The sequence below is a fragment of the Equus caballus genome, chromosome 14 (genome assembly GCF_041296265.1).
Source record: "Equus caballus isolate H_3958 breed thoroughbred chromosome 14, TB-T2T, whole genome shotgun sequence".
Lineage (NCBI taxonomy): Eukaryota > Metazoa > Chordata > Mammalia > Perissodactyla > Equidae > Equus > Equus caballus.
In genome coordinates, this window is record NC_091697.1 from 100,074,003 (window position 1) to 100,092,481 (window position 18,479).

Sequence of the window (18,479 nt, forward strand, 5' to 3'; positions counted from 1 at the left end):
GCTCAGCCAGAAGGTCGAGGGAACGGCGCGTGTGTCCCTCGCCAGTCAGCCCTCTGGGAGCAGGGCGGGGGCGACACCCCAGGGAGTAGGGCTGAGGGCGGCGGAGATCAGTCCCGGGTACCGGCGCGGGGTCACAGACAGGAGAGGAGCGGGAGAGGGGGCTGGCGGGGCCCCCGGGGCGGCTGGGGCCGTAGGTCTGTCTGTGTCCTCGGCGGGCGCCCCGAAGTCTGGGGCCGCCGGGACTCCAGTTCCGCCGGCTCCTGCCAGAGACTCCAGGCCGCACTTTCCCCTCCTCCCGGCGCCTTCTCTCCAGTGAGGAGCCGAGCGCGGGCGGCGCGGGGGGAGGGGCGGCGGCGGCGAGAACAGCCAGTTGTTTAAAATCCTTCTAGAGCAGTTTCTAATTCCCCCCTTGCGCCGGGGTTCGGAGGGGGGTGGGGGGAAGGAGAGCGGGAGGAGGGAGGAGAGCGGAGAGGGAAGGAGGGAGGGAACCCGGGAGGGAGGGCAGGAGGGAGGAGACTGCCGCTTAGGCTGTAGCCGCCACCGCGCGCTTCGGCAGGCCGGAGGGAGGGGGAGGCCTGTCCGTCTCGCGCGTTGCCTGGGCGAAGGGGGCGGAGCTTTGGCGTGGGGCGGCCAATAGTGGGGGTGGCTGCGTGGGTCGCCATGGGGACGGGGCTGTTCCCGGGGAGGCTGTGATGGGTTGACAGGTGCGTGACAGTGGGAGCTGCTCTCGGCACAAGCATGTACGGCAAAGGCAAGAGTAACAGCAGCGCCGTCCCGTCCGACAGCCAGGCCCGGGAGAAGTAAGTGTCTCCGCTTCTCACCCACCTCCGCCTTCACACGCGCGCACACACACGCACGCACTCGCACACTCTCGCGGAGACACAGACACACAGACACCCTCGCCCGGGGAGAGCCGGGGGTGGGCTGGCAGGGGGAGGGGTACGCGAGCTGGGGGCGTGCGGTGCGGGGAGCGGCTCCTTCCCGGGAGGGGCCCTCGCGGGGCGGGCGGCCGTGGCGGCTGCGGGCGCGAGGGAGCGCGGGTGCTGGGGGGCGGCGGCGGTGCTGCTGGCGGGGATGGAAACTTGTTTGGCTGATTGAGGCGAATAAGCCGCGGGTTCACCTCCTCTCAAAGTAACTTTCGAGCTGGGGTCCGGGGCTGCAGGGACCCGGAGAGCCGCCGGGGGTCGCGGGCGGGTGGAGGGGGCGGCTGCGTGGACGAGGGCGCGCGGGGGGAAGGTGGGTGCTCGGAGCGGCGCGCTGGGGTCGGGCGGGCGGCTCGCGGGGCGCCGCGGCGGGGGCTCGGGGCCGGGAGCGCCGGGCGAGGCGAGGGCGGCGGTGCCCGGCGCGCGGCGGGCGGAAGCCGGGCGCGGAGCGGCCGAGCGGGGCCCCACGGGGCGCGGAGGGCGTGTGCGGGCGTGGGCCGGGGGCGTCCGGGCTCGGCGGCGGGCGGGGGCCCGCGGGGCCGTGGCCCCGGCGCCGGGCGGAGCGGGGCCGGGCCGGGGGGCGCCGGGGGCGCGGCCGAAGTTTGGGAGTCAGTGAAGGAGCGAGTTCCCGGGGAGGAAAAGTGCCGGCGAGGAGGGAGCCGCCGGGGCCGCTGGCGTCGCTGCCTCTCGGCGGACCAACTCCGCGCCGGCGGCGGCCGCGAACTTTTTTTGGAGACTTGCCGCCTCCCGAAGGTCGGGGGCCCGGCGGCCGCGGCGGCGGGCTGGGCGGGGCCCGCGGGCGGGGGTCGGGGGGCGCGGCGCGGCCGGCCGGGGAGGGCTGTCCGCGGCGGGGAGGGGCAGGGGTCCGGCGCGGCGTCTGCGGGCGGGGAGCCGCGTGGCGCCGGGGGGAGTGGTTGGGTCGGGGTTGTGGGGAGATACAGGTGTTAACTTCGGTGGGCGCCCAGAGGAGGCTGGCGAGGAGAGAGCCCCTCCCGGCCCGGGATGCCGCCGTCACGGCACACTGCGAAGCAGGGCTGTTTGCTGCTATTCTTACGTACTTGTAACGGTGCTTTGGTTGTTACTAAAAATGAGAGCGAATAGTCACTGTGACCACTGAGGAAGAACCCCTTTTTTCCGTGCAGCAGATCAGTGATTCCCAGTAACCACCTCCGCGCCGCGGGCGAGGCTCATCCTTGTCGGTGAACGCACTCTGCCTGGCCGAGGGGGTTCAGCTTGGGGAAAAGTCTGAGAGCATCTCTCAAAAGCTACTTGGTTACCTTGCGCACGGAAATAGCTGCGTAAATAAAAACCCAGTGCGCGGACGACCGAGTTTCCCTCGTTGCTTTAGGCAGTTAGGAGTCTTCTCCTGAAAGTTTCTTGTGCCCCAGGGATGGCAACATCTCCTAATCTTTGTGTTGGCAGCAACACACACAACTCCCATAGGATTTAGGGGTGGCAGGCCTTGATGTAGCAAAACAAAAAAAAATTAACTGAGAGATGCTGTTTGTTTTTTTCCAGAGGTATTTTCTGAGGAGCTACATTTAAGGATCTTGTTGCTGTGACAAGGAATATGTATATAAAAAGATCGAAGTTTAGAAATAACAGCCTAACTTGTGTGCATTCATCATATATGTGATAAAATAAAAACATTTAAAGGAGGCTGTTTTAATGATTACAGAGTATTTGGATTTCATGCTATTGGGAGTTGAAGAATTGAAGTGTATTGAGGCAGAATCTTATTTATTTTGGGGTGCTTGAATTTGAGAATCCAAATAATTTTGGATTTTAATTGGATTCGTAGGACTGGCTGAGTCTAATCTGTATCCTGATAACTTTATAATTTTTTTTTTTTGTATCTGAGATAATGAGGAAGTTGGACCTGGTGTGTCTGTGGTCCTTGCTAGCTCTCATTCTGTGATTCTGTCATGAAAACAAATAATTGCCACTTTTGCTGTCACATTTACGGCACTGAACAGCTAAGGAACATCTACTCTTGTAAGCAGAGTGGTGAGGGTTCTGCTAGATGGTGCTATTTGATTTAAATAAATTTCTTCCATTCATTGTAATTGGCAGCAGGAATCCTGGACTGGCTTGGCTTATGAACTAAATATAGGTGAAGAGGCCACTTCTGGAGAATTGACAGTGACTGTCCTGGGTTAATTGTTGTTGCATTAATTTTTAGGTGAATGTTTGAATCTGAGAAAAACTCTGAGATTCTATTTTATAGAATAACCTTGGTTTCATTTTGGTGGGAGGGTTGTTCTCATGGCTCAGTTTTCCCCTTTATGTTTACCTGGGACTATAATGGCAGTATTCTACAACAGTCTGCTAACTTCTCAAGATAGGAATCTTAAAGTTATCTTTAAAATGGATGTCATCAGATTAAAAAAAAAATTTAAGGTGGCAGATTTTAAAAAGTATCTGAGCAAACAAGAATGCTCTTTTAGTAAGCAAATTATAGTTGTTCTGATCTTAAAAATCTTGGGAATAATTTATTTGTCAGTAATAAATGTGTATTTATTTTACTGTAATAAAAATGTTCTTAAAAGTGTCATTATTATGAATAATGGCATGCGTGTAAAATAAAAATATGTATTGGTTTATGATCTATCAAGAAATGTGTTTTCTAATTTGAGTTCATAGTGGATAGCTGATAAATGCTTACTATATTATTATATTTTTGCTTTCTCTTTTGTTAAAAAGTCACAATATGGAATACTTGAAATTAATTTGTAGGTTTTACACTTTCTATAATTTCAGTATACAGTTCTGAACATAAAAATAGTCAGGTTAATTATTTTGTTGTTTCAAAAACCAGACAGATCAAGTCTATACAAAGGTTTGGATTAGGTTTAATTACAGAGAGAGTGATTGAAAACCCTTGGAGGGGGGTGGGATGTTTGTGCAAAACTTTAAATTCTGATCCTGTTAGGTCATTTCCCCCTTTAGCAGCCTTTCTTTGTAACACTAATCACAATGGTAATTTAGTAACTATGTAATTGATTGTTTAATGTTTAGTTTCCTCTAAAATGTAAGTTTCTTGAGGGCAAGGGATAATACTTCTGATTTCTTCTCTGAGGTATCCTTGACATTAAGGACAGTATGTCAAAAGCACCAAATAAATACTTGTTGAATAAATGAAGATGTTAGACTCAAAGGAATTTTTTCAATGTGAAAAAATTTTTTTCAGTGACCTTTAAAATAGGGACTTTGAAAGTTTTGAGTTTCACATTCTCTAGCTTAGTTGTATTTCAAAAACAGCCAATAACGACACAACAGTAATTATTATTTGTTTGTCCTTCTATGTACTGGTCACCGTATTTTCTCTAGTTCTCCCAACAATTCTGCAGGATAGTGATTTTTTTCTCCACTAAAGAAATAAAATTGGGGCCGGCCCCGTGGCTGAGTGGTTAAGTTCCCAAGTTCCCCTTCAGCGGCCCAGGGTTTCAAAGGTTCGGATGCTGGGCAACGACATGGCATTGCTCATGAAACCATGCTGAGGCAGTGTCCCACATAGCACAACCAGAGGCACTCACAACTAGAATCTACAATTATGAACTGGGGGGCTTTGGGGAGATGAAGAAGAAGAAAAAAATAAAACTACAGCTCTGATTAGTTAAGTAACTCGCCCAGGTGATACACTGCTAGCTGGGTTTCTGACAAAGATTTCTCTAACTTTAGAACCTGTGGTTGAAGCTGAAAAATACATTTTCCAGTATACCAGATTTTCTTCCTGATCAAGGGTAGGACGCTACAGATTTAGGGAACAGCATTACGTAATCAGATATAACAGACTAAAGATTTGATCAGATACGCAGCCTTACCCACTGTATATCCTGATGCTCACACCCTCCATTTTGACAGACTGCAGACGTGTGTGTGTGTGTGTTGTGAAGGCATAGAAATTATAGGAGTGAAAATTGGGAGCCTAAAATAATGAAGAATCCTTGTTTCTTCATATTTTTTCTTCCAGGAATTTTGTTTTATCACCTGCATTTTAAAGTTAGACATTGTAGTTGTGAGCAATCCCTGTATGAAATTGCTGAGCTTTAAGCCACACTCTATGCCACAGAAAGAATAACTAGCATCTGCAATAGATAAGTGGTGATACTACTTTTTTATTAAACTCTTTGATCCTTTAAAATTACATAATAGCACAGAAAGATGAATCTGCTGTGAAGCAAAGTTGAACATAAGATACGCATACTAGACAGTGACATTATGTGAAGTAAACTTGGCAGAAACAACAGAAATCAAACTGCATGTAACCTAGGGCTCTAAGAAGTAACTTTAGTTTTTAAATTATGAATCTTTTAATAGAATATACCAAGAAACAGGGACCATATGCTCATTTTTAAGTGGTTAAAGTCTAATGAACATTTAAACACTATATGAAAGAGAGTTTATAGGCATTAGTATCTGCCAGCATCACCTTAATTTCCCTCTTTCTTTTTATTGTGACCCCCCCCTTAAAAATTATAAATTTTCCTTCTTCTGTCCTTCCTTCCTGAAGGAAATAGAGTTAAGGCAAGTGAATACAAATCTCTTCAGAAACTTGATTGCCTAGTAGTTAATGCAGTTAATGCCATTTAAGATTTCTAAAACTAGTGAAGGGATACCTTTATGGGAATGAAATTTTCTGTAAGATATTAAGTTGACACTCCCGGTCCCAGACTCAGGATGGAAACGTGTATCTAATATGTCATCTTAGCTTTGAGAGTTTTTCTTTTGATTGATCTCTCATATTTTAGAAAAAGTACCCCAAAAATGATTTTTTTGAATGTACACACATAAAGAAAAAATGTATGTGTTTACCCAGAGATTTATTCTGACTCTCAGAAATAGTATTAATATTGCAATGTATTTTTTTAGAGCTATGAAGGAAAAAAACGAAAGGTTTGTTTCCACACTTTAGAGCCAGTTTGCCATATAAAACTGATTCGTGATGAAAAAAGTTACTAAATTTTAGTTGTTGTGCCGTAGTGGACCAAATGTGTCTTACATCATCAATTACTACTAGAAAGCAGAGTTATTTTGTTTTAAAATTAAAAGATACTGTGGGCAGGGATTGCAATGCCTAGATTGCAGTTTATTAAAATTTCACCCCAATAGTTTAGAGTTAGAAGTAAAATTTGGGGAAAAAACATTTTGAATTTAGAATCTTCTTCCTTCCATAGAGATCACAACTGTTACATTAATGGTGGGACATAGGATTGAGGATTAATGTACTGGATTTAAAAGACGTGATACTACTTCTGGGAATATATAATTAAAAAAAATATTGCAGATAATTATAATTTTATTTTGAAATCCATGGGAATATTCTCTACTATTTTGTGTACATTATTGCTTTGACACTGGTATGGGAATGAAATATTTGCCTGCTCGTATTGTTGGTTAGTAATATGTAAGCCTCTGTAAATATGCTAAAATATTAATTTTATTAATAACTTATTGGTTCCCAAAGCAATAGAATAAGATATATTTGTTAATATCTGAAGAGAGTTTGGAATAAAAAATAAGTGATTATATTTAGATTTTAAACTTATCAGATTTTGTGTACGTTTTACATATGTAACGTCTATTCATATAAGGTATTGTTAAAATATGTATATAACTTAACATGAGTAGGACTATGAGAGTTATTTGACTGTTATGCCAAAACCCCATGTATGCTACAAAAAGTCATCTGAAGGATGGTCCACCAAGATTTATGTTCCTATGTGTTTTCGGTAATGTTAAAGAAGTAGTGGAGGCTCCTCTTACCTTTCCCAAACTGTCTATCTTATTCACTGTGTGAGGACGTTGAAAAACAGGTAGAAAAATGGTCTACGTAGGGAGGAATAGAGTTTTTCCAGGTAACTTTTAATAGCCCTGCAGGCTGTGCAAATTTATGGTTGGTCATAATGGGTAATTGGTAATTTTTGTTAGAGTAGGTTAATATTTAAAGATTTTTGAGCAGTGAAGCTAATAATGTTTTTGTAATATCGACAGGATCAAAAATTTATCTGGACTCAGCCTGGACAGTTCCAATGCAATGAAGGAATTAATATTCATTCTTTGTTCATCTTTAAAAGAGAAACTTCAGTTGTTGTCACTTCTTTAGTAATGACAAAACTACTCTCCTATTTTACTTTAAGAATTTTGATTATTCTATTTCATGTAGAACCCTAAACAGCTTTCTAACAGTAATGAGCCATTATAACATTTTAAATCACAATTCAGCTGGACTGAGTTTGAATCAATGACCTAGCAATCTCCTACTTTTGATCTGTATTAATTTTGCTTCGTGGCATATCAGACAAGTAGTTCAGCACAGAAAAAATTGTGGAGACTGAAGTATAACACTTTATTCTCTTTTCCTATTTTTCAAGAATGTTTTTGTAATTGTAGCTATAATATAGTTTTAATTACTAATATAGGTTTAATTTTTAATTAGTAAATCTAAGTCATTAAAATACTCATGAAATATTTGTGAAGGTAAGAATAGTAGATGAAAATTTATACGTGGGTCTGTCCATGTAAGTTAGGAGAGGAGTTGGTGCCAAAAACAGGCTTTCGCCTGAAGTTGATGTGGTTATTTTTCTTTAGTGATCTGATATTTGCCTTGATTCTCCTTTTATTTACCTACTTCAAACTTGAGAAAGAACCAAAAGCTACTTTATTTTTGGAAGAATGCTAGGAAAATGAATTATTCTATTAAAAATGATATTATTTAAACAGGATTAAAACAAATGTTTTCTGTAGCATAACAAAGTCCTAAATACTACCTAAAGAGTTTGTGGAGTTTTGTCATAAAAGTTATTGTTTAATGGAGCAATAACAGCAATGCTATCATTTGAGTATTTTGTTTATGTTTGGCACTTTACTTGCGTTGTCTCACTTAATCTCCTCAAGAATGCACTAGTCTGTAGGAACTATTTTCTGTTAATGTTAAGAAGAAACAGAGGCTTGAGAGTTTATCATGCTTTTGGCTGCAGGTGTCAAAACAGGAGGTAGAAAATGGCTTAATTGATCAGGGTTTAAAAATGAATCTCACGTAACAGGATGCCTGGAGGAGGTAGTTTCAGAGTTGATTCAGGGAATCAAGAACATCAGGATTCAGGACCAGCTTCTCTGCTATCCTCATGGTTTCCCTCTCTTGAATGCAGTGTCCCTGCATCAGGTTCCCAGTATCATTTCTTCATACAACCAAGGATAAAGGCAGGAAGAAGGGTATGGTTTTTCCTTCTTTGTGTCTCATTAATCAGAGAGGAAAACCTCTTCTTGAAGTTGCTTAGCAGATATCTTCTTATGCCTTATTGAAGAGAACTGTAAAATGCCCTCCCCTAAACCAATTACTGACGAAGGTAATGGGATTACCATAATTGGCTTAAATCAGTCATCTTCATCCTCTGGGCTGGAAACATGCTCCCTAGTACCTGAACTACCTAAACAGAACTGGGAGTCTTTGGCAAGGAAGATGTATCTTGAGAATTTGGAGAGAATAAAGTGAGTTCCTGCTCTCATGGAACCTCCTTTCAAGTTTGAAGGAGAAACATATAGTAATACACAGATAAATGTAGTAGGCAGTACCAGATAGTCGTAAGTGCTGGGAAAGTAGTACAGTAGGCTGATGTAATAGAGATTTGATTAAATGGGATGCTACATTAGATCGTGGTCAAGGGAAAGTTCTTGGAGAAGGAGACATTTCAGCAGAAACCTGAGTAGTATTGAAAGAATCAGTCCTGAGAAGATTTGGGGTTAGAGTGTTTCAGGCAGGGCTGAACTACCATTGAGGAGCCTCTCAGCATCAGCATAATTGCTCAGGGATATGTAAAATATGAGCCAAATTTGGGATGAGAAGCTGTGCTAGGAATTCCTGGAGCCTGGTTTTGGTTTTTATTGAGGAATTGGGTGGTGGGTCTAGTTCATCTGGGTTTTCCTAGGTAATAAGGTTGACAATCTCTTATCTCCCAAACCTCAGGGAAGCAGTTGTTCTTAATGAGGACAGTGCAGCATTTGGCCTTTATAATAATGTTGATGATAGAAATAGCTAAGATTTATTGAACGCTTAAAGCCTATTGAGTTGACAATGGATGGTACAACTAGTGTATTTATTTCTCATAAGTTTCCCAAATTGGCTTAGACCTCCTACTCTGCTCTCATAGCAACCTCGGCTTTTCCTTTTACACGTCTGTCATAAATTAGTGAATTATTTGTGTGGTGTTGTGTTTAATGTTTCATCTCTTGGTTAGAGTGGAAGCTCCCTGAGAACAGGAAACATGGTGTTGTCTTCACTAATGTATTCCCACTGCTTAGCACAGTGCTTGAAATTCTGATTAGATATTTGTGGAATAAATGAATTAAGGATGTAACCGATTATAGATATATCACAACAGGATTATCACTGTATCTAGCTCATTTTCTCCCCAATATTTCTAATATTTGGTACCAGGATTAATATGTAATTTCTAAAGAAGAGTTTTCTATAATATAGGCATTTATTAGTCTTTCTGTGAAATTCAGGACTACAGGAGATTACCTAGTTGCATAACTATGAAGTATGTGTATATTTTTAATAGGAATTTTTGATAGAATAATTTCCTTTTGTTTCAACAAATTTAGAATAAATGGGATTATACTTTATAGTTTAAAGGTATTCTAACATGCTTTATTTTATTTAAATCTCACAATTTTGTGAGATAGGTGATAATTCCCATTGACTATTGAGATTTATAAATGGAAATTGACTTACCCTGCTGGGGTAATACAGATAATATATGGCAGAGCTGAGCCATATTTAATTTTTTGGTTCCAAGGTCCGTGTTCCTTTCCTTATACTACAGCTGCCTCTTTTAAAATGAGAGATTCATATATATTTTAAGAAGGCTTAGGTATGGATTTGATTCAACAGAGAATCATGGTTTAGATGATAGTTCAAAGTTTGTGTCAGTACTTTGATTAAATGAAAAATATTGTTATACCGTGAGTTAAATGCAATCCTATATAATTACTTAATGGTAAAAGTGCTACATCATAAGTAAAATCTCATTTTTGTTTGAAATCCTTATGCTTTTGTTGTGTGAGTTGATTGGTTTGGGATTTAGGGTAGTTTGGGTTTCTAATTTGTGAAGGCTTAGGCTAATTTTGATCAATGAACTCTTCTGATTCCTTTGCCAGTTAGCTTCCATTTGGAGGGTTAGGGTAGTGGGAGGGGAAGGAAAGGAGTTTTCCTTTTGTCTGTCTCCAATGAGGGAGGGAAAGTCTTTTGATATGGATTATTGATAGAATATTCTTTTCTTCTTCTTGTTTTTATGGTGATAAAATACATGTAACATAAAATTTACCATTTTAGCCATTTTTAGGTATACATTTCAGTGGTATTAAGTATATTCCCATTGTTGTGCAACCATCACCACCATCCGTCTAGAACTTTTTCATCTTCCCAAACTGGAACTCTGTGCCCATTAAGTAATAACTCCTCATTTCCCCTTCCTCTCAGCCCCTGGCAACCACATTTCTATTTTCTGTCACAATGAATTTGATTATTATATGTATGTTGTATAATAGAGTCATACAGTATTTGTTTTTTTGTGTCCACTGCTTTTCTTGGTTGATCCCTCCAGCAACTTGATAAGGTAGATATAATCCCCATTTTAAACATGAGGAAACTGATTCTCAGAGAGGTTGTATACCTTGTCCAAGGCCGTGGAATAAGTTGCCTAATCTGGATTCAGACTCAGATTTCTGACTCCACTGCCCATTTTAACCATTTAACCTCTTTGTTTCATTGCTTAATATGGGAAAAAAAAATAATGGGAGTTGTGAGGGTGGGGAGTGGGATGGGAATGCTTAGATAGTTCTTTTCACGTGTATCCGCCATTTTGAGTTGGGGTGGGAGGCAGTAGGGAAGAGGGAGGGTAAGGAGAGCATTTTACAGCTGCTAAAACAGTGGGCAGAATTATAGCTACCGAAAGTGCTCCACAAATGGCTCTGAATTCTTTAGCTGCTATCTGAGATTTAACAACGTGGATGTAATGCTTGTCAGAGGAAGATGCCATTTAGGAGCTCAGGTTATAATTTCAGGTAGAGCTGTTTCTCCATTCTTCTTTCTGTATCTAGAAGCAAAGTCATCTGGCATAAGTTACTTTATTTGGTAAATTTTAGAGTCAGAAATGAATAGAAACAGAATAAGTAATATCTAGGAAAAAACCTTTCTCCTCTAATTATGAATCTCCTCTACATGTTGTTTCTTCCAGCCAGCATATGGCCTGTTGATTTTTTTGTTTGTTTTTGGACTAGGGCATCTGGAAAGTTCCATGTGGTCCAGGAGCAATAGTACAACCATACTGAATCTATTACATAGTTATTTCTGTAGTACTGACTATTATGAAAAATAGAAACAATTCTTTCGTTTCATTTTTTTCACAGCATCATGTGTTATTTGTCATTTATAATTAGATTAAAATTATGTGATGATTACACTTTATCAGAGCATTTAAGCAATAGCAATTATTAGGAAGCTCTTAAAGGTGTTTCAGTAAGCAATTTTTTTTTTTTTTACCCTGAATTAAACTGAGAGACTGATACTGTTATTCTTTCATTTAGAAATATTGTAATGGAAAAACTTAGGTGACGTTTCTTACCATAAAATATTTTACACATGCATATACATATATGTATGTGTGTATATATTGGGAATAGTTTTCAGGTGGGAATTCATCTTGGAAAATGACTTACTAATTCATTTTGAATTCAAATTGGTACTGGGTCAATTATGCAAGTGATTTGGACTTATGCATTCAGGGCCCGAAAGATTGAGGTGTAGGCAGACTTTTACTAAAACATTAAAGGCTTTTGATGCTTTTTTGTAAGATGGGCATATCATTAATGAGAGAGCTCATGAGTTCTGGCAAAAGCACTGGTGAAAATGCTCCTAGCTGACAAAATGTTTCTGTGTTTGTGTTAGTCAGATCCCCAGCAGGACAGCTCCGTTAAAAGGATAATTGAAGAGAGTTTGATGAAGGTATGTGCAGGATTAGAACCAACAAGGGATGGAGGAACACCCAGGAATTAGCAACAAAGGAGCTTTACCCCCTCAGATCTGAAGGGGAAAAGGGAGATAGCAGCTACTGGAATCTGGTGACGGAGTGCTGTGGTCATTGCAGCAAGGTCACCCCCCTGGAGCTGTGTTTTTATGAAGAACAACACACCCACCGTCAAACCCACTGTGGACAGAAGCTGGAGGCCTGGCAGGGAGGGAGTCGCCTTTCTTCTCCTGCCTTCTGATCCACTGATGCCTCCTTTCTGTAGAACACAACTGGAAGCCAGAGGCCAAGGGTGCTGACCTGATATACTCTGTAGAGATGAGCCTCCCAGGTCCCAGCAGAGCACACAGGGTCGAGAGTGGGTCTGGCAGGGCCAACGGAGAATATCCAGGACAGTGTTCAAATTTTAATTTTTTAAAAATTTGAAACAAGTCTTATGGTTCTTTGTATAGAATGGCCTGAGAAAATAGAGCTTTTTAAAAAGTTGAGTTTTGTCAAAATAACATTTAAAATTAGTTTTTAAAACCCATGTAACTTTATTATGATATTATAAATTTGTATACGTTTTATGAGGCGGGGATAATATTCCTTCTGCTTTCTGTTTCCCCGTTCCTTTATTCATTTAAGAAATATTAACTGTCAGCCTCTTTTGGGCCAGCTTGAGTCAGATCTAAATAACACAGCTGTGTCTGCCCCCCAGGAGCTCACTATCCAGAGGGGGCTCACTCTTGGTGATGACCACAGTGGGTAACAAGCACTATAGCGGGTATGCAGAAGGTGCTATGGGAGTTCTGAGAAAGGGCATTGCATCTAGCCTAGGGCTATGATAGCCTCAGGAGATATTTCTAAGAGGATATTTATTAAATGAGAAGTAAGCATTAGCCACATGGTGGGGGGCAGGGGGCAAGTAAAGAGTATTCTGGGGAGAGAGAGAAACATGCAGAAACATGGAGGCATTAAAGAGTATGGTATGTTTGGTGAACTGCAAGAAAGTTGGTGTCACTGGGTGTGCTGTAGGGAAAAGTCTGGTAAATTAAACAGGAACTGTTTCAAGAATGACCTTAAATAACAGCTTGACCTGGAAGATAAGCAATTTTAAGCAGAAGAGTGACATCATCTGAGGCACGTTTTAGAAGAACCATTCTGGAAGTAATATGGAGGATGGGGTAATGGGAGAGATGGATATGTTAGGGAGCTGTTGTATTGGGTAAGCTACTGTAATAGTGCATCCTTTTTCTATACTACTGGCAGTCCAGGGGGTGTCTTGGGATGTAGAATACGTAGGACTTGGTGGTCAAATGTGCACAGTTAGGATTTTTAAGATGACTGTAATCCTGGGTAAAAGTTTCAGTCATAGACTTCTTGGTACTACAGGAAGAAGAACAGATCGGTGTAAGGAGGAAGATGATGAGTTCAGTTTGAGATGCCATTCAGATCTAGAGATGGAGCACTTTGGGAGGAAACCGGATGTGTGATTCTTGAGCGGGGGATGGTGGTATCTGGGCTGGAGATACAGAATTGAGAAAGGATGGGGAAAGAGAAGTCACATTGTAAGCATAAAGCACCTGTGTTTCAGGCATTATGCCAGGCAGCTTATTTATATTTTATTTTATTCTTTACGGTGCTATGAAGTAGGTGTTATCATCTCCATTTTAAATGATGAGGAAACTAAGTCTTTAATAATAGGATAAGTAATTTAGCCAAGTTGCACATGTCAGACCTGGAATTTGAACTCAGGTTTAGCTCATTCTTTCTCTCTTTTTAAAAAATAACTTTATTGAAGTATGACATTCGTTCAGAAAAGTGTACATAAGTGTATAGCTTGATGAATTTTCACTAACTGAACACACCAGTGTGACCAAGCACCTATATCAAGAAAAAGAACATTACCAGAACTCCAGAAGCTTCACACATACCATGCCGCCATCCCTGGGCTTTTAACAGCATAGTCTAGTTTTTCCTGTTATGTCCCTTATAATGGCCTATTTTTCTTTGCTTGCATATCATTTGAAGCCGTGAGATGGGAACGAAGTCGTTCTTTGTGGGACTGTCCGGGGAGAAAGTGTGAGGAGATCAAAGATGGAACCTTGGGGAGTATTTAAGGGACAGATGGAAGAAGAGTTTGAGATTGAGACTGAAAAGGAACGCTAGAGAGATGTGAGGGAAACTCAGAAGGGATTGGCATCGCAGAAGTCAAGGAAGGGGACTTTTGAGGATGGAGACGTAAGTTACTATGCCAGGTATAGCAGAAGGAATGGAGAGATTGTCTGTGACCTCAGGGAGAACAGTGTCAGTGGAGGGAACCCAAGCTAATGTGCAGTGTTTTGAGGAGCTGGATGTAAGGCAAGGCAGTCGAGACATTGGATGTGGACAGCCTCCCCCTGGGAAAGGAAGCACAGAGAGAAGACTGACCCGCAGAGGGTGTAGGTTTTTTACCTGGGTAATTTTGCATGGCGGGGTGTTAGTTGGGGAACACTGTTTGGTTTTATTGTCTTGTAAAGAGGTTTTGTCAATTGGTTTGAACCACTTTTTTCTTAAAGGATGACACTACTGGGGTGCTCTAGGTGACATGGCAGGGAAAGAAGACAGTAGGTAAAGTGGTTTTAGCTTTAGTAGATGGGCTTAGAACGTGGCTATGAGTATGTGAATTTTTAAAAATGATTTTTAGGATAAGGTGAGACACTTTGGTGGGGTTATATTGCTAGTTTTTGTCAAAAGATTTTTAAAAGCTTTTTTGAATCTTTGGAGATAAGAATAAAGGGAATATTTTCAAGTGACAACTGAGAAATGACCGTGAAAGAGTTAAAAATACTTGAATTAATAGCTGTCTGCCGTGGCTGCCAGTCATTAGGCTATTAGCCTTTAAAGCAAGAGTTTGATGGGAAAGAATTTTTTAAAATCTTTCCTGGTTAGCATACTTGACCTCATCCCTGTAGAGTGTCTAAATTTCCTTCCTGCTTTTTAAATTGGTAGAGGGGACAAATGAGAGGACTTGAGTAATACTCTTTACATCGCACAATAGTACTCTTTAAAATCCTTTTTATTATTTAAGTAATAAATATTCAAAGTAAAAAATATAAAAATACAGATAAGGGAAATGAAGAAAATAAAAATAACCATGTAACTTCGTGATTTTTTTTCCAAATCCATACATGCATGGAAAAATTTTGATATTATCTAATAAGAAAAATATGAAAGCCACTTGACTAAAAAGTACCCTTTTAAGTAAGAGGAAGAAAAGTAACCAAAGATAACATTTGTGAGCATTTATCATTTTCCAAGTTCCTAGTAAGTCTTTCTCTCAAAAACAAAAGTTAAAGAAAAAACTTAAAATCATTTACTTAATTCACTCATGAAATACTTATTCAAGGCTCGGCTCCCTCCCTGCCAGGCACTCTATGAGGTGGTGGGGATATAACAGTGGGCAGGGTAGTGGGCAGGGTGAACCCTGCTGGAGAGGTACCGGGCTTGGGCACAGGGAACAGTCTGTGCTTGGGAGAAGTCTAGAAGTGAGAGAGAAACAGAAAGTTCAGTGCTTAAGGGAGGGATGATTTTGGAAAGATAGTAGAGGCTACAGAGATAAGCAAAGACTGGTTTCTGAAAGCCAGGCTAAGAATTCCGAATTCATCCTGAGGCCACTTGGGTTCCCTATGAGGTTTTTAAGCAGGGAAGTGACTTGATCAGAGGTTACTTCTACCATCGTGAAAACAGGAAACAAGTCGTCTGAGATGTTAAAAAATGTCCATTCCATTTTACCCAGATCAAATAAAGCACAGATGGATTGATAAATATGCTGTGTTATTTGTTATAACAGGATAAGCTTAACCTCAGAGGAAAGCAAATGGACATATAGAAATGACATAATTTATGGTTTATTATTGATGTTCTATTTTTATGTAGTATTTTCTGATAAAAATTTCTAACATTTTTGCCCAGTCAATAGGAAAGTTTACAAAATGTGTTGTGAATTACATTGTTTGTAACAGACAAATTCTGTATTAATTTTTTAGTTAATTATTTAAAAGATATTTGAGTTTAAAAATTTTGAAGTATAAGTTAGAATAAGTTCTATGTAACATATCATTAATAGCATATTTGCCTTTTACATAAATCTCATGACTTTTACTACAGCTTTGAAATGTAACTGACAGGATTAGGGTTGTTATTTATTTTTTGTTATATAGTTATAAAAGATATAATAAATTAAGTTTTGTCAGTATATATTTAATATGATTTGCAACATCCAGCATGAGATGAATTAACTAAAGTTTACAACCATTGCTGTTCTAAGCAAAATTCTTAAGTACTTTCATTTGATCACTAACTTAGCATGCTTATGTCCATTTAAAATCAACAGTGAGGAGCATGTGCAGGTCAATTTGATTTTTCTCTTGGGAACTTGAATAAAGTGGCATTTATTTGAAAAATTTTCCAATAAGAGCAGTGGTCTTGATATCAATTGTAAAATAACCAGTTATTGGAGAGGCAGTGATGGTACTGGCTTACGAGTGTACCATACCATCTTTAAATGTTTTTCTTATAAATAGAGAAAGCTCTTTCTGCCTAACAAATTCTTGAGGCTTTATAAGTTCATTTTCCTTTGCTGGTTGGTTGTCTACATGGTGTGTGCTGAGAATTTGTTTATGTTATGGATGTACTTCTCTTGATCTCTTTTGCTTGTCCTCTTGGCAAGGCTAGCAACTTTGAAATGTATAAGAATTGTGTATGTGTTACAGTAGGCTGCTGTCATTTAGAGTAAAGTTGAGGGAGGGAAATATTTGCATCAAACTGCAAACGAAAACCACGATGAAAAATATTTTAGGTTTACCAGCCCTTTAAAGTGTTAAAGATTGCTTAGAGATACTTTATGTTGTCTATTTTATCACACTTTTTCTTAGTTATTGTTCATATGGAAGTAATACAAATTAAACAATGACCTTTCTATCTACATATTTAAGAAGTTATAAAAGGCAAAGAAACAGGTACAGGTTGGTGTTACTTTTCCATCTTTTATTTATTTATTTTTTTAAGATTGGCCCTGAGCTAACATCTATTGCCAGTCTTTTTTTTTGTTTTCCTTCTTCTTCTCCCCAAAGCTCCCCAGTACATAGTTGTATATTCTAACTGTAGGTCCTTCCAGTTCTGCTATGTGGGGCGCTGCCTCAGCATGGCTTGATGAGTGGTGCTAGATCCACACCCAGGATCTGAACTGGCGAAACCCTGGGCTGATGAAGCGGAGTGAGCAAACTTAACCACTTGGCCATGGGCCGGCCCCGAAGTAGCTTTAACTCAAATAAAATAAAGGGTCTTAAGTCTTCATTCTACTCAGAAAATGTCATCCTTTCGTCCATTTACTTTAAATGAATAAGTATTTATGATACAATGTACACATTTCTGATTGTCTCTGTAGTTACATTTGATTTTTTTCCGGTAATTGCAAGATGATATTTTTTTTTATTGCAGTAACATTGGATCATAACATTATATAACTTTCAGATGTACGTCGCAATATATTTAAAATTCTGTATAGATTACCTCATGTTCACCGTCCAAAGACTAATTGTAATCCATCACCACACATGTGAGCCTAATCACCCTTTTCGCCCTCCTCCCTCCCCTCTTCCCTTCTGGTAACCACCAATCCAATCTCTGTTGCTGTGTGTGTGTTTGTCGTTGTTTTTGTCTTCTGCTTATGTGTGAGATTATGTGGTATTTGACTTTCTCCCTCTGACTTATTTCACTTAGCATAATACCCTCAAGGTCCATCCATGTTGTCACAAATGGCCCGATTTCATCATTTCTTATGACTGAGTAATGTTCCATTGTGTATATATACCACATCTTCTTTATCCATTCGTCCCTTGATGGGCACCTAGGTTGCTTCCAAGTTTTGGCTCTTGTGAATAATGCTGTGATGAACGTAGAGGTACATGTATCTTTATGCATTTGTGTTTTCAAGATCTTTGGATAAATATCCAGCAGTGGAATAGCTGGATCGTATGGTAGATCTATTCTTAATTTTCTGAGGAAACTCCATACTGTTTTCCATAGTGGCTGCACCAGTTTACACTCCCACCAGCAGTGTATGAGGGTTCCCTTCTCTCCACATCCTCTCCAACACTTGTTGTTTCCTGTCTTGTTAATTATAGCCATTCTGACCAGAGTGAGGTGATACCTCATTGTAATTTTGATTTGCATTTCCCTGATAGTTAGTGATGTTGAACATGTTTTCATGTGCCTATTGGCCATCCATATATCTTCTTTGGAGAAACTCTGTTCAGATCATTTGCCCATTTTTTAAATTGGGTTGTTGATTTTTTTTTTTTAAAGATTTTATTTTTTCCTTTTTTCTCCCCAAAGACCCCTGATACATAGTTGTATATTCTTCATTGTGGGTCCTTCTAGTTGTGGCATGTGGGACGCTGCCTCAGCCTGGTTTGATGAGCAGCGCCATGTCCGCGCCCAGGATTCGAACCAACGAAACACTGGGCTGCCCGCAGCAGAGCGAGTGAACTTAACCACTCGG

The 18,479-nt window shown here is 40.7% G+C and overlaps 1 protein-coding gene across 18 annotated transcripts in view; it reads left to right on the plus strand.

The window, feature by feature from the left end:
• The window catches only part of SSBP2 (single stranded DNA binding protein 2), a 293,363-nt gene continuing 274,884 nt past the window's right edge, over positions 1–18,479 (plus strand). For 10 of the 18 annotated variants that reach the window (XM_070234612.1, XM_070234615.1, XM_070234608.1 and 7 more), the window contains exon 1: positions 424–800. In XM_070234612.1, the coding sequence (XP_070090713.1) occupies positions 739–800 (62 nt within the window). In that variant the 5' untranslated portion in view covers positions 424–738. Of the gene's footprint in view, positions 801–1,002; positions 1,132–1,493; positions 1,677–18,479 lie in introns of those variants that run through there. The other 8 variants (XM_070234613.1, XM_023618064.2, XM_070234620.1 and 5 more) reach the window with 6 other exon arrangements.